We start from the raw sequence: 16,441 nt of genomic DNA, 5'->3' as shown, positions 1-16,441 counted from the left end.
GATCTGGTGTAGGGAGAATTAATCTACAAAATTTTATTATTACCACCAATATAGCTATTATTGGCCCAAATGAGAGACGTTGACATGAACCTATGAATTTGTCAACATATAAGTGATATGTTGTGAGAAAAATGTTGCATGTCTCGTGTTCCTGCTAGGGATATGAGACCGAAAGAACTATTGAAGGTTTCATCTTCTTCCTTTCTTCGGACATGTTGCTAAAGCTTCACTACGATCCTTCTGGCCTTCGTGTTATTTCTTCGGCTCTCGATCTCTCAATCTCAGGTGAATGCCAAATGGGGGAGGTACCTACAGAAGGCACTCCGACGCTCAAGTCAGTAAAGAAGGTATTCGGCACTCGGGAGTGTACCGTGATAATAACGTACCTTTCTTCTTGGAATGTGCTATTTATATTATTTTAATGGACTTATCTTATTGGATCTGATTAGTGGAAAAGATCACACTTACGGTCGTATTACCTAATTCTTAATGGTAGTTTAGCTTCAATGACCTTAGTTTGAGCGTTAATGAATTAAGTGTGTCGTTCGGCCTGACCGTCCATGGAGGTCTCGGTCAGCTTGGTTAAGGAGACCGAATCATGATAGTAATCGGTCGGTCCATGCCAGTACATGTCCCAAAATAGAAAGAAATTATGTAATGTTAAAAGTAAAAGTCATATAATCAACTCTTCAATATATATAGGTAATAAAGTGAGAAATAGAAAAACGGGAACAAACGAAGAACAAATTTCTCATGGGGCAGCAATGTAAAGGATTTAACCTACTAGCCATCATTTTCATAGTGCAGTAAGAGCTAATGGAATTAGAAGCAACATCAATAAAACCAGTCACATAATCTTTTATTAAACAACACATGTAAATATTTGTAGTTGTAATCTCTAATTGCAGAGATCTTGGTTATACAACAAAAACATGTTTCGTGAAGAGTTTTTTTTTTTTTTGTCAAAACTAATAATACTTTTTGTAAAGGCTAGGGGTGAAATTAGCAAAACGGGTGTGAGAATAAGAAAACACTTATGAAATACCAATGCAAGAGGAAAATAAAAAGCCCAAACCAAGAATTGGTTTGATTCCATTTCCTCTCTGTAGTGTGGTTCACCTATTTCGCTCTTAACAAGAGGCTCTTGGATTCTGGGCAATTAGGTGAGAACACATTTGAATGAACTTTTCTTAATAAATATATTGCTTTATCTTTGGATTTTTTTTAGCCTTTAATTGCTATTTTTTCTGCATATAATATCATACTGAATTTGTTTTCTGGAGATAGGATAATGTTTTATTTATCTCTAAAATTCATATATATACACCTTTGGAAATGATTTTCTGTGCTTTGTTCATGGATGAAGCTTAATAGTGCATGAGTTTGTGAATAAGATGTATGTAAATCTTATTCATAGTGAAAAAAGAAGTTGAAGAGGACGCTGTAATAATCCACACACACACACAACTTGTCACAGACAATTCCATTTTTATGAAATGGAAGGGTTTTTTTAGGATAGTGATGCTCAGGAATTATTACGGCATATATAATCAGTCCAAGGAGACCTTGTTGGCGGTCTTAAGAGCCACGTGGTTGAAGAGGCCAACAAGTTGTTTGACATAATGTCTGAAAGAGTTGCACCAAATATGTGTATATTTTCTTTATGAACAATATGGATGTGAGACAGTGATCCCATGGGGTGCCTTTCAAATTGTTTGGCCATACCTCTGAAAATGTTGTATACTGTTGCTGAAAGATACCTGGGCGCTTGAGTACTGGATTGTATCAGGTCTCTGCCCAACACATGCAGCTGCTCTAATCTGTGGGATAGGTTTCGGAAAGAATAAAAAGAAAATTGATAAAAATAAGTATGCAAAACATGCAGTATCCCTGGTACTGCCTGATTTGTTTCTCATCTTCTGGGCATTGTCTTCAGCAGTTCCTACAGCTGATTCTCAGTCTAAACTAAGTTTATATTTTGTTCTGTATAATGCTTCTAGTTTTGGATCTGAAACCCACCTGTTAGTGCCCAGATACTATAATTTTGGTCTGGCCTTAAAGTCACTTAAAAATGTGATTTTTTTTCAAATTTAAATTTTAGTCTTTCTGACACATTCCCATGTAGTTCTGCATGCTCAATTGCAGCTTTGACGTTTTGAATAAAATGAATGTCTGCATGCGCTGGTGTTTAATGACTTTAAAGTTATTAGCTGTTCTATTTCTATATCTTAGTTGTTTAATTTTTAAATGTTCTTTGCTGGTATTGAAATTGAAGCTAGATGATTCTGACCATATTGAATCCTGGACTTTCAGTACAATGGTGGAAATGTACTAGTGATTATGTCAAGGATATCTAGTGATTATTGATTTAACCAAACAAATGAATGTCTTCAATATCAGTGTTTGATGACTTATTTGCTGTTCTATAACTATAACGTAGTTGTTTAATTTTCTATTGTTCTTTGCTGGCATTGAAGTTGAAGCTAGAGAAAACTGACCATGTTGCATCTTGGACTTTCGGTGTAATGGTGGAAATGTAAAGGATTGTGATTGTGAAGGAAAACATGTCAAGGATAGCTAGTGATTTTTTATTAGCGAGAACCCATTTAAGACATACTATTTAGGAGCTAATTTAGTAATTTACCTTAGATTGATTAAAAAATAACTTTTGCTCTGTCTTCTGCATTTCTAGCTCTGGGAAAAAAATTATTACCGTTAATCTGATTATGTGATCATAGAAATAGAACTGCTGCTTGAACAAAATTTCCTTACTCAAAGTGCTCCCAGCATGATAGAAATTACTAGCAAGCTTTGTATCTGTTTTAGATGTGTGCTTTCCAGATGGTAGATTTTTCTTCAGAGAATCTATTGAGTAGTTTCATATGTTAATTGAAGTTTATTAGTTATTTTCATTTTCATCAACTTTTTCTGTCATATTTATATTATTAAGATGCTACACCACCAACAATTAGTTTATGTTTCACTACTTGATTCTGTTCATGATATTTCCTATTGCACAATATTTCCAAATCATATATGATATTAGAATCAGTCAAGTCCAGTCCAATCTTGCTTTAGATTGAGAAAACGACAGTGATTGGTTTGTAGTTTGGAAAGTTGCAAACCCTTGTCTCTTCTAACCTTTGCCCAAACCATGGTCTGCAGTTTACCAACTGAAAACCAAACACGTTAAAGATGGCTCTACTTCATTGAGAACTTAATGTTTGGACTGACACTGTGACTTAACCTTCTCAATCTCTATCTAATGTAGCATTTGAGTTAGATTGTGTTTATTTTATTATATGATTTATTTCAAAAACAGCAGACAGGACAGGATGATGAAACTGAGCAGGTTGGATGTCTATTTCTGTAACCTAAGTGTTAATATAATGCAAATTACCTGTAATGAAAGACTAAATCCCATTTTCTTGTTTCATAATTATCACATGACAATGTAAATCATATTAAATTCATGATGTTACATTATTCTACTCAATTGATAATTCTTGTATATATTTTCTGTATCTTTTCAGTTCTTGATATAATGATTTTGTGATAGCCTGAAAAATAATATTTTACATTTATCAACTTTCCTAGGGAGGCGTTTTTTTCTTTGTGAGTGTGACTTTACTAGTCATTGATATAAGAAAGACTAATGGCACATTCATCAAGCTTGATCTCTATGGGCCTCAGTTTTGGTCCACTTCCTAAAACCAAAGTCAGTGTTTCTGGAAGGCTTGTCCTCAGATCTTCAGCAGGACTTCGCGTTCGGGCGGTGCAAGAAAATGGTGGACCACGAAGACTGGTGGACATCATCAGACTTGTGCCTGAGTTCTCAAGAAATTACTTCAGAAGTCCTTCTCGCAGGGCTCTGTTTGGTGGAATCTCCTTGCTGGGTGGATTCTATGTTGCACAAACAATCTCATTGTCTTTTGGAGCTCTAGGAGTCAATGATGTTATTGCTGCTGTCTTATGTGTTCTTCTTACAGAATATGTGACTAAATTCTATTACAGCCGACCAAAAGTTACTTTCCCAGTTGCTCTTCTCAACAACTTTAAAATGGGTTTCACCTATGGACTATTCATTGATGCCTTTAAACTTGCCAGTTGATCTTTAACATCAATACAACTAATCCAGATTAAAACCTGCATACTTAGCAGGTTACTCTCCAAAATTGGGTTGGTTCTGTTTAACCACCAAGCTTGTACGTGTCAGAACTGGTCAGCATATGAAATGCAACAAGTCATGATACATTGTACCTGGTCACACTCCAAAGTTTGTTTGCTTGTGTTAAATGTCAAACGCTTGTAAATGTTAGAATTGACCCTTGAATCATCCTTACATTCCCCTGTAAATCAACTCAGATACCAATTATTCTTCCCTTATATTTCTTCCAATTCCTTTGTAATATGTGTGGCTATTCTGGTCTTTTCACTATTCTGTTCCTGTAATGTTCTAAATATTCGTACCTCTGTATATTTTTGCCTCACAATGTTGGATTTTGAGCCTATGACACATTCTGATTACATTTTAGTGTGGACCTTCTTCCTAGGGAAGATAACCCTCCATGTGATGGATAAAATATGGAGTTATTAGGGTTTCTTTATATGTAGTCAATAGTCAAAAACTATTTCTTAGAAGTTTTTTTTCTGCTTTACAATTTAACACCCTACCATTCTATGGAAAAATTACATTCCTGGCTCTATTATGTTGCTCAAATAGTTGCAAACTAGCAGTTATTGAGGCACTTAAAGCAATTTCAAAGAAAAACAAAATTGTGACAATACTAATCGATAAACATAGATGGTGGAGATGTTTGGTCATCAAACCCATCAAAGTCACTGATGTTTCTGGTTTGTTGATATCATCTTTATGAATGTTAGGTGAGGGTATTAAAGCTCTGGATTTTTAGTCCTTATCAATGTCTTCCTATGAATCTTCTAAACTCAGGGTCCCAAAACAAATTGAGTTGACTATCTTCATTGCTTTGGGAAAAGAAGCTAAAAAATTTAGTAGAATATGTATATAGGGAAGGTAAACTAGTAGGGTATTAGTCCTATTTGGGGGATATTTATGTACTTCTACTTGCTATCCTTACTTTACTACTTAAATTTAGCAAATCAATAAAAGATATTAATTTTAAAGTAATTACAAATAAAATAAAATATTGTGTTGTATGTAAATATAAAGTTATCATTATTTGTAATCATTGACTTTTTTACCTTAATCTAGAGGGAATTGTAAACAAATTTAAATTTTATTATGAAACCATTCAAACATAACATTAAAAATATTATAACATAACATCAAAAGTGTTTAACCACAATATTAAACATAAATTACAATTTTAACTCAATCAAACATATATTATAATTAAATAATATTGTAATTACTTTTTAACGTAACTATTCTTAAATTTAAATTATAAAGAAAGAGGTGTGAGACAACTTAAGTACTATTGTATCTTTATTTACATTTATTCCTCTTAAAAGTTATAGATAAATATTCATCTCGTAACCATCTTTAAATAAACGATTATTTATTTTTATTATAATTATTTTTATAGGTACTGGTGTTGATTCTTTTCATTTATATGTATATACCGGCATCATATAATTGGTGGCTTCCATATTTAAGAACCTTATTTCTCCAACTTTGTTAAATAAAATATAAAGTATTACATATGTGAATTAAAATATTGTTAAAATTGTTCTTACCCAACCCAGTTGAATTTTTTTAAAGGATGATGTCATCATTGTTTATTAACCTTATTTCTCCAACTTTCTTAAAAAAAATATAAAATATTAAAGATGTGAATTACAACATTGTTAAATTGTCCTTATCCAACCAGCTGAATATTTTTTTTTCAGAAACAAGAATGATGTCATCCTTATATATTAACCTTATTTCTCCAACTTTGTTCAATAAAATATAAAATATTCAAACTACAACATTGTTAAACTATTCTTAAATCCTACCCAAGTATGAAACTTTAAGAAATACCAACACCACCAATGTCCAAGTCAAACTAACTCAACTTCATTCAAGTTAGTTCTGAACATGTTTTATATGTTTATATTTCTTATATACCTTCTCTTTTACTTATTTTCTTTCTCTTTTACCATAGATTTTTTTCTTAACAAAATTTGATAATCGATATAAATATTATACGTCATTCTTACCATAATCATATTTTTATTTTTTAATGGTGTACACACCTATAAAATCATTAAATAGAAATCAATTTTAGACACAAGTTTTAACTACTAATTAGGTAGATTATAAAGTTAATAGTTAAAACATTAGTATTTAATTAGATATTAATGTAAAAACTATTTAATAATTCTTCTGGAATAGTATGAAACAATTTTTCAACCATTAATAATAACATTAATTTTAAATAAATGTTAAATAATTAAATAATGAGTCTTAAGAATATTAAATAAATATTGAAATTTTATGATCATTGTCATTTTCAATCAATTAAATAAAAGAGTATGACCGTTTAATGCAGTACCTTGGATCATATGGTGTTCAACACACTGCATCAAAAGTCAACAAAAATAAAGCAGAGGTAGGGTTAGTAAATCTCAAGTTGTCTTACACGAATTCAATTACAAATGGAATAAAATAGTTCGTATAATGTTTGAAAAATTAAGGGGGATTTGTTCATGTTTAGGAACGATAATAAAAAAGAAATAAGAATAAAATGAATTAGAAAACATATTAATTCTCAAGTTTATTCAACGTTGAATCCTTTAACAATTGTTATATGTATCATTCATCTAATTTTCAAACAATAACGAATTAATCAAACAAGGATAAATCAATTCATTAAGTTATTCACCCGCATCCAAGCATATATGTATGAGAACTTTAGTCTTTTACCTCTTGAATTAAACAAACCAGAGCTGGTACAGAATTAAGAAAACTAGAAAAATAATTTTAATTAAAGAACATAATTAATTATTAATAAGTGTTCAAAAATAATTTCTAAGTAGAAATCAAAATTAAGAAAGATCATCTCATCTAGTGCAATTTGTTACAAAAATTGAAGAAGAGAACTAAATTGCGCATAACCTCAAAGCTAAATGTTAAATATCCAGATAATCAATCCAAAAAGGTTTATCATTCCATCCAGAGGTAGAACGGAAAGAATTACAAAAAAATAAAATAGAAGACTAATGAAAATGACGCAACAACTAGGTTAGAACGTCTCCTAGTGCAAAGTGTGTTGTGTATTATTATAGGTTTTCTCTTTCCTTCAAATTTTGGATTCTGATTTTGTTTCAGATTTTTGTTTCCAATATTCTTTTTCTCATATTTATAGATTTTTTTATGAGATTTTTGTAGATTTTATTCTCCAATTATTTTTCTCATACTTTTTTCATTTATCATTTAGATAATTTGTTTCCAATTCTATATTAGATAAGCGAATTGGACTTTGATTAATCAAACTCACTTTGATTAATCCAAAGCAGACAGTCCAACAAGTCAAACGAGTCATAAATAACCAATCTTTATAAAGCTCGTAATCCTAGCTTTCAAAAAGCATTTGAATCACTCAATCAATATAGTTCAAAATATCATCAAAGTAAAATAAGTAGATTAATGGTTTAAAAATATAAACTTACTCAATAATCTCATTTAAGGTCTAATTAAACCTAATTGGGTAAATTCCAATTAGAATAGTGAATTTGTTCTCAATAACAGTCCAAGAAAGTTAAGATTAAATGTTCTAAGTGTAAGTAAAAATATGTTCATCAACAAATAATATTAAATACAAAATATTCATGTTATATGCTATAAACTAAAATGCATAACTTGAATGTAATGACATCACTTTGATTTTTCTACTATACATTTTTATAATTTTTATTTCCTTTACATGTGTATTCATATTTTATTTTCATAATGAAAAAAACATCTCTCAATAAATATGCATGTATATTTTAATTGGTAGTAGAAATATATGTTTTATACAATAAAAAGAACTTGTTTTAATTTCATTAACAATCAAAATATGTTTAACTTTTAAACTTATGGAATGTTCTTTAAATGATTCACACATGATGATATTTATTGTTATGACATAGTGATATTATTTAAATGTCCATTTGATCACTTGTATGATAGAGTTATCCATTCAAACCATGTTCCATAGTTTGAGTAAGGAATAAGTTAAATTGATTATCTTTTATCTAGGATTTTAGGTGCTCAAAAGCTTATTACATACTCAAACAATAAAAAGTCATCATGAATCATGTTCTTAGAGAGTATGATAGTTCAAGCGTTAATGCTAATTGTCTCTACTTCAAGGATATATTCAACCGTCCAAACATCATCTCACAACTAGATCAATAAAGACTTAGTGTTAATTCTCTTTCCTTTAGAAGAAAGTCAATCGAGTGAGGATGTATCACTCAAACAACACCTTTCTATTTTTAAAAATGACATTTAAGTGTGCAAAATAAAAATATTATAATCCATTAATGAAAGAACCTATCTTGATAAAACCTATAATATTTAATATAAAATTTATAATATTTGAATGATAAATATTAAAGTGAATAGGAAATTATGAATATTAAATTGAATAAAAAATAAAGTTTATAAATACAAGTTAGATGTATATTTTTTAATTTATTCTAAAATCTTCAATTTTCTAAAACTTCATTTTCTCGACATTATCTTTAACTTTAAAGATATCATGAGGTCAAATCTTTGTCGGATCATGATCCAAAAGGAGTTGGTGGAGTGAGAATAGCATTGAACCAATTGGAATTTAGTTTTTGATCAATTTATTCAACCTTATGAATGTTTTAAATATTTTTCTTCTTTTATTCTGGAGGAAATAGCTAACAAGAGATGTTTTCTATACAATATTGATTGCGAAGCTAAAAACATATTTTTAGGATAAAAACATGTTTTAATTCAACTAAAAAGAGGTAATAACACTATTATACAAGATGGCAATTAATTGAAATGAATGGAGTATATGAAAATTATATGATAAGTGAATCATTAGTGTGTAACTATATGGTTATAATCTGTGATAAATAAAAAAATAGTTTGGTTGATGATTATAGAAGTGGAGGAAATTTTAGGGATTACTTGAAAATAGGATGATAAAGTGGGATAGGTCGTGCGGGTAGGTCTGTGGCCTGCTGAGAAAACTGTAGGGTGGGCTGTCTATTTCAATCCGCTAGTCCGCTTAGGTTTGTAACGCATAATTCGCGCGGGCCAAGTACGGCACAGGATGGACGATGGCTCGTTTAGGTTCGAACCGCATATCTTGTTACACATGTTTTGTGAGAATAATATTGTGAGGTTATTTACCTAATTTATCTAAATAAAAAAATTAATTTTATTCAAAATTTCTATTAAACATTTTATTTTTCATTAATTTAAAAAAAAGTATTTTTTTATGTAGGTAATCTCGCGGGTCAACCCTTATGCAGATAAGATTAGTAAAATCAGTGTATATTTTATGCGGGACGGGCCAACCCGATTCACATTTTACAAGTCAGAGCACACCTATACCAGACGAGCCAATCCACATTGACATACTTATAAAAAAAAATTGAAAATCGGAAACTTATATTAAATATCCTAAAATTCGTCTAGAGAAAAAACAAATAAATAAAATTATCAGGTTTTGTAAAATTCATTATATTTTGGATAACTTTATATGTGTATATATATAAAAGTTACAATATTTTTATTATAAAAATAAAAAATAAAGGTGTAAGTAGTTAAAGTTGGGTGAAATATTTTTATCCAATCCAATTAAACTTAATTATGCTGGATGGACATTTTTTCCATTTAACAACCTAATTCGATCATAATTAGATTGAGTAATTAATTAAAAAATATTTTTACTAACACAAAAATACCTAAAATAAAATATTTTAAACATTTTTTTAATTTTCATAAAATAACAGTAATACTTATAATGCATTTTTAAATATATTATTTATGTAATAAAATATAATTTTACAATAAAACTATTACACGATTAATATTTTATTATATAATTAAATTTAGTCAAATATTTATTTTGAAACTTATAAATTTGTTATTAACTTAATTTTCGAATTGACTAAAAAATCAATATAACCCAATAATCCAATTCATGAAAATATAATCTGGCTTATTATACAATTCACATGTGGGGTGCGACCCATTTACATCTATTTCATTTACTAAAAGAATTAACTTTATTTTATAGAGATTACTCATTCCTTTAAACTCAATAATTATTTTGTGAGTTAAGGTTTAAAATTCTTAAACTATTCATTATATATTTAAAGATTTTATTTGTTATATTTTTTATGTAGTCATCATAAAATAAATTTTCAAAATATTAAAAAAATTAAATATCACAATACTAATAAGACCACAACAACTTTAAGTGAATTTTAATAATAATATTTTTTAATCCATTGAAATAAAGTCAATTTCTACGTTCGAGATATAGTTATAACTCGATTTTACACATTGAAGGATTAAGGGAGAAAGATGTATTTAAATTGTTGTTGATTTCGACTTCTAAACTATATGAGACTATTACACATAGAGTAACAAGATCCCTAGTTGAGGACTAAGAGAACAATGTTTTGTCTTTAAAACCACTTTTCCATCTCCATAAACAACATCAAGTCCATTTATATGATATTACTAAAATTAATCAATACCTCGTATGTTGTGATTGACCATAGTAATATTATCTTAACCGATTTAAAGTTACGTGTGTTCAAACTTCAATTATAAAATAATTAATAATTATAAATTAAATTATAAAATAATTAATAATTATAAATTAAATTATAAAATAATTAATATTATAAATTAAATTATAAAATTAATATCTTGGTGAGACATTAGTTCACCATCATCCATATTATAGAAATTCATTTAATAATTATGCTCACAAGAACACTCTCTAAGTTTAGTAAAATCAACACAAATCCAAGTGAAACTCCAAGAATTTCAAACTATTTGTTCTATATCCACTTAAGTTCAGATAGAACTAAATATAATAGCTTTTACATGGATTTGTATTTTTTTTTTCTGAAAAATTCATGAGTTAGATTTTAGTACTCAACATTCATAAAGAGATAGATAAATTATTCATGAACATATATGGATTAGGATGACAAAAGTGAGTAATAAATAGTATTTATGATTATGATGGATGATTAATAAAGGGAAGTAAAAAATGTTAGCATGGTTTAATATAATTAACTTTTTGCTTTGTGTAAAAAGAAGATTAACTTTCTCTATTAATATTAAAGGTATTTTTATCTTATAGGACTCTCAAAATTAAATGATAAAAAAAGGTTGAAAAGCGTGATGCATTTGGAGACACGTGTCCGAGGTTGCTGTCAGCGCTGGAACGATGTGGTCCCCACACAGAGGCCACGCGTTTCGTGGATTTGTGCTGCTCAAGTGCGTGTCACGTGGGCCACATTTTTCTTTTGTTGGGTTCCTCTCAAGGGCCTTGATAACCTCACCCGCATCCCTCACCTCCGTTTCTCACAACGCACCCTCTCCCGCCACCGGTGCTGCCAGTTTCCCTCCTCCACGTGTCCTTGCTGACCCCACAGGTAGGTGACGTCATCATTACCCTCCTTTCTTGAAGCAAAAAGGAAAATATTTAAATAAAGGAAAATGAACTTTGAGGACTCAAGACTTAAAAGACCAAGACCCGAAGACTTTGAGAGTGTTGTGTTTGCTATTTTACCATTTTTCTTTTTTTATTATTAAATGTTTGTTTAGTTTTATTTATTTATTTATTTTAACTTTCCCTGTTATAATTGGTGTTGCTGCTATTAATTAATTTCTGGTGCTAATTTGAGAGAACTGTGTGTGTGAGAGACAGAGAGAGATAGAGAGAGAGAGAGAGAGAGGAATCAAGACAGCTCCTTTTGAATTTTCTATCAGAATCTGAGGACCCAAAATCTAGGGTTTTCTGTTCTTTCTCTTGGTAAGTGAGTACTCTGGTATTCTTGTCACTCGATTTTTCTCTCGATTGATTTGGGGGTTTCCTTTGATTGCGTGATTTGTTTCGGGCTGAGTCTTTTTGGGGATTAGGGTTTTTGGCTTCGTTCTTCCTGGGTGAATTTTTTGAAGATGGGTTGGAGAATTTGGTGACTGATTGAGTTGTGATGTGGGAATTCTTGAATGGAGTCACGAAAGGTTTATTTTTTCGTGGCGGGAAGGGGATTTTAGCAGAGGTAGGGTTGTTTGTGAATGTGGGGAGAATTGGGGGTTTTGGGGTGGTGTAAAGTGGGAAATTTGTTGAAATTTCCTGAAGCTGAGCTTCGTAGGTAGTGTGTGATTGGCTGTCTGGCACTGATCGACAGTTGGATAGCATATGTTGTTGATGTATGCTATGGTTTTCCTGTGCTTCTGTTTGGTTGTCTGTTTGACTAAATACGGCTTTAAAAAAATTTGGGATAGTGTTTGAGTTTTTGTTCCCCTGCTTTATATCATTTGACAAACGTTGTCTTTCAAGAATTTGGCAACTCTAAACAATTGTCTAGTGTACACAAAATGAATGATCCATCTTTGTAACTGTTAGTTGGTTAAGAAGGCTGGTTTGTTTTTATGATGAATCATGATCAATTTCGGTGGGGGTTGCTTTGTGGTTTTTATCATTTCCCCCTCTGAGATTGAATTTATTCTATTAAAGGTTATCAGTTTTGTTTTATTATTAGTTGGCTTTGTTTTAGTGTAAGGAATATGATTTTGTGTATCACTATGTATGTTGCTTTTGTAGGGATCTGTAATCATGCAGTCCAAGTCTGAAACTGCAAATCGACTGAGGTCAGATCCTCATTCCTTTCAACCTGGAAGTGTTTATTCCGAGCCTTGGTGGCGCGGTATTGGTTATAATCCCTTGGCCCAAACAATGGCTGGGGCAAATGCATCCAATTCGTCATCTCTTGAATGCCCTAATGGTGATTCTGAATCCAACGAAGAAGGGCAGTCTTTGTCCAATAGCGGGATGAATGAGGAAGATGATGATGCCACTAAAGATTCGCAGCCTGCTGCTCCTAACGAACCAGGTGCTTTAGAGTATCATTTAACCATTTGAATACAAATTATGGAAATGGAATTGGGGAGCATAATCAAATGAATTGGCACTTTTGATTTTATATATTTTAACTTTTCCATTCTTCTAAGTATTAATACGTTGTATTTTATTTTTCTTCCTTGCAGGAAATTATGGGCAAGAACAGCAAGGGATCCAGCATACTGCATCATCTGCTCCATCCATGCGTGAAGAATGCCTTACTCAGACACCGCAGCTGGAACTTGTTGGTCATTCAATTGTTAGTCTTTTCCTTGGTCTCATCACCATTTTAACATTTAGACATGGTTCAAATATTGACGACTTAGTTCAATAGCATAAATTGTTACTGACTCATGCATATCATTTTATAGAAAATCTGTGGTAGAATTTATAGTTGCATGTTTTTTTGGAATGGATTAGACTCTTTAAATTCTTTGATACAGGCATGTGCTACAAATCCTTATCAAGATCCGTATTATGGGAGCATGATGGCAGTTTATGGTCACCAGCAGTTGGTATGTAATTAATCTTGTGCTAATACGTTATTAAGGTTATTATTACACATATAGGTCATAGTATAATAGTTACTGATTTGCAATTTCCTCAAATTGGTCTAATAAGAAATAGGGTTAGTATATAATCTTGAAGATGTTCTTGTAATAACGGTAAATTTGTTTCATTCTGTTTGGTCTATTCTCTTGTTTAAAGCATTGGTGATATTTGGATAACAGATAACTAACAAAATGATATTTTTTACCATTAGGGATATCCTCCTTTTATAGGAATGCCTCATGCCAGAATGCCTTTGCCCCTTGAGATGGCTCAAGAGCCTGTATATGTGAATGCCAAACAGTACCAAGGAATTCTGAGGCGAAGACAAGCCCGTGCTAAAGCAGAACTTGAAAGGAAGCTAATAAAATCTAGAAAGGTAGGATCTAGTTTGCCTTTGTTATTTTACCTACCATTTGAACAAGTGATATCTAACCACATTTTACGTGAGATTTTTTTCAGCCATGTTTCCTTTTATTACTTGTGTACTAAACCTTATTACTACCTGCTGATCTAAAAAGTAAAATCATTTGGATATGAATTAATTTTAACTAATCTATATGTGAAGGTTTTCTACCAAAGATGCAATGAAAGTAAAAAAGAAGCGTACCTCATGAATGTAATTCTGTATGCCGAAGGGTTAATATGCTCATGAACACTGAACATGTTTAGATGAAAAAAATTTGGTATGTGAGATTCCTGTTGTGATGTTGTACCACATGACCATATTTCATTATGTGTAGGCCAGGATCCTTGTGCATCAATATCAATTGCAGTAATGTCCATGACTATGCTGAATTAATGATGTTGTGATAAATTCCAAATTGGAAGTTGGAACTGTGAAAATATTTGTGAACGTCTATTGCCTAATAGTCTGAATCATAATAAATGTAAATAAGGAACAACTTCCAATATATTGTTTGCTAGGATCTGTTATTGTTGCAGTCTTAAGGAAGTCAGGAGTCTGGTAAAAAAAATAAGCATTCCAATGCAGGCAGCGGAAAACATTGTGCATAAACGTTAACAAACTTGTTATAATTTATGTTGGAAATATTCTGTATTTATTATAGACATGTATGTAATCTTTAGTAGAGGAAATAAAATATTCTCTGTTGATGCATAATGAATGTATTGAATGACTCTATATAAACTCACTTCACGATTTTCATTCCAATCTATCTGATTTCTCTCGTAAGAATCTAGTATCTCCTATAATGATTTTGCAATATTAACTTCTGTGGACTCCTCTCTAATTTTGCCGTTACATTTATTTTTACACGTTATCAGTGGTAAACATTATATGCAGTTAACTTGATATAAACAGTAATATGTTTGAAACTGAAAATCAAATCAGGAATGAAGTAGCTTATTCTTTTTACTTGTTGAAAATAATGGTTTGGATGAGACATGGGATTTGGTTCTACTTGTGCCACTGTCTTGTTTGATCTTTTCTGGATCACTATTGGGGGCCTGTGCTAACATCTATGTATCACAGCCATATCTTCATGAGTCTCGGCACCAGCATGCTCTGAGAAGGGCAAGGGGTACCGGAGGACGATTTGCAAAGAAATCTGATGCTGAGGGCTCAAACAACTCAGGCAAGGAAAAGGATAATGGTACTGATTCTGTCCTATCATCACAGTCAATTAGTTCATCTGGTTCTGAACCTTTGCATTCTGACTCTGCGGAAACCTGGAATTCTCCTAACATGCAACAAGATGCAAGAGCAGCAAAAGTACACAACCGGTTCGAAGCACCTGGTTACCAAAATGGCAGTGGCGCTTACCATAATCATCACGGTTTGCAATCTTCAGTGTATCATTCATCCTCAGGTGAAAGAGTGGAGGAAGGGGACTGTTCAGGTCAGCAACTAAACCACAATTGATGGGGGGTTAGAGGCCGAGGTTGGTTTGTATCCTAGAGACATATTGGTGGAATACCTTGGTTATCTGTAAACATCCTTGGCAATATATGTGCCAAGCGGCAAATCATTCTTGGCTTTGTTCTTGTGTTTGTGGTGTGAATGATATTATGGGGGAGCGAAAAGAATGATTGATTATTGATATTTGTGATTTCTGTTGAAGTCGGTCAATCAATCCTTCATTCTTTTCTCATTTTAATTTTGTACAGTTTTATAGTGGTTAGTCAACTCCAACTTCAACCAACTTGGATGGATGATGATCAGGTTAGAAGAAACAAACTCTTGATGTACAACACTCTGTTTGACTGGTTTATTCTGTAGTTCAACTGGTTGTTAATGTTAACATGATAAGACGTCATAGGATAATGAACATGCTGTTAGTTATTACACCATTTGTTCGCCTTTGTTTTATTTTTTCGCTTGTCATTGTTCTATTGAAAATTGAATTTTCATGAATGAAAAAGTAATATTTCTGGCTATTCAAACGTAAGTTTGGTCTTGTAGAAGTGAGCAAGAGATACTCATCTAATTATTCTTGTATTATAATATAAGTGGGGAGTATGTTCGAAGGGAGAAAAAAGATGATTTTATCTAAACTTTAAGCACTACATTTGATTCCTTGTGGTCACAGCCTGTGGGACAAATTTATTCATTTATTTTTCCATTTAAATATTAAAATAAGATCCTTGAGTTAAAATGTTATCCATTAATTGAGTTTAAAAGTCATGAAAAGTATGATTCCCTTGTTTTACAACTAAAGTGAAGTAGTCCTCTTTAATAATGCTTTTCAATGAAGAAAAGGTCAATGTGGTGCTCATTCTGGTGGTGGTGCGTGTGATTTCTCCACTTGCAGCTTTGCATAGTCATTTTGGGGGTAATTTGGTTGGTA

At 31.4% G+C, this 16,441-nt stretch overlaps 2 protein-coding genes across 5 annotated transcripts; both read left to right on the top strand.

Moving 5' to 3' along the window:
• Positions 1–1,063: 1,063 nt before the first annotated feature.
• NPQ6 (YCF20-like protein (DUF565)) lies at positions 1,064–4,490 on the top strand. The gene is made up of 2 exons (XM_068639082.2): positions 1,064–1,163; positions 3,598–4,490. Exon 2 carries the CDS (start codon positions 3,656–3,658, stop codon positions 4,109–4,111), a length of 456 nt encoding a protein of 151 aa, XP_068495183.1. The 5' UTR covers positions 1,064–1,163; positions 3,598–3,655; the 3' UTR covers positions 4,112–4,490.
• Positions 4,491–11,666: 7,176 nt separating this feature from the next.
• NF-YA9 (nuclear factor Y, subunit A9) lies at positions 11,667–15,944 on the top strand. Of its 4 annotated transcripts, none has more exons than XM_090303588.1 (7): positions 11,692–11,990; positions 12,786–13,074; positions 13,229–13,341; positions 13,526–13,597; positions 13,846–14,010; positions 15,127–15,247; positions 15,350–15,944. In XM_090303588.1, exons 2-7 carry the CDS (start codon positions 12,798–12,800, stop codon positions 15,514–15,516), a joined length of 915 nt encoding a protein of 304 aa, XP_090159714.1. In that variant the 5' UTR covers positions 11,692–11,990; positions 12,786–12,797; the 3' UTR covers positions 15,517–15,944. The 4 variants fall into 4 exon arrangements, with proteins under 4 accessions (XP_068495181.1, XP_090159714.1, XP_068495182.1 ...); XM_090303589.1 differs by having other exon boundaries at positions 11,848–11,994; XM_068639080.1 differs by having other exon boundaries at positions 11,667–11,990; positions 15,127–15,944.
• The last annotated feature ends 497 nt before the right edge of the window (positions 15,945–16,441 follow it).

The sequence above is a fragment of the Phaseolus vulgaris genome, chromosome 6 (assembly GCF_051622355.1).
Source record: "Phaseolus vulgaris cultivar YP4 chromosome 6, ASM5162235v1, whole genome shotgun sequence".
Taxonomy (NCBI): Eukaryota; Viridiplantae; Streptophyta; class Magnoliopsida; order Fabales; family Fabaceae; genus Phaseolus; species Phaseolus vulgaris.
Note: the sequence above shows the minus strand (reverse complement) of the source record. Positions and strands in the feature narration are given on the sequence as shown.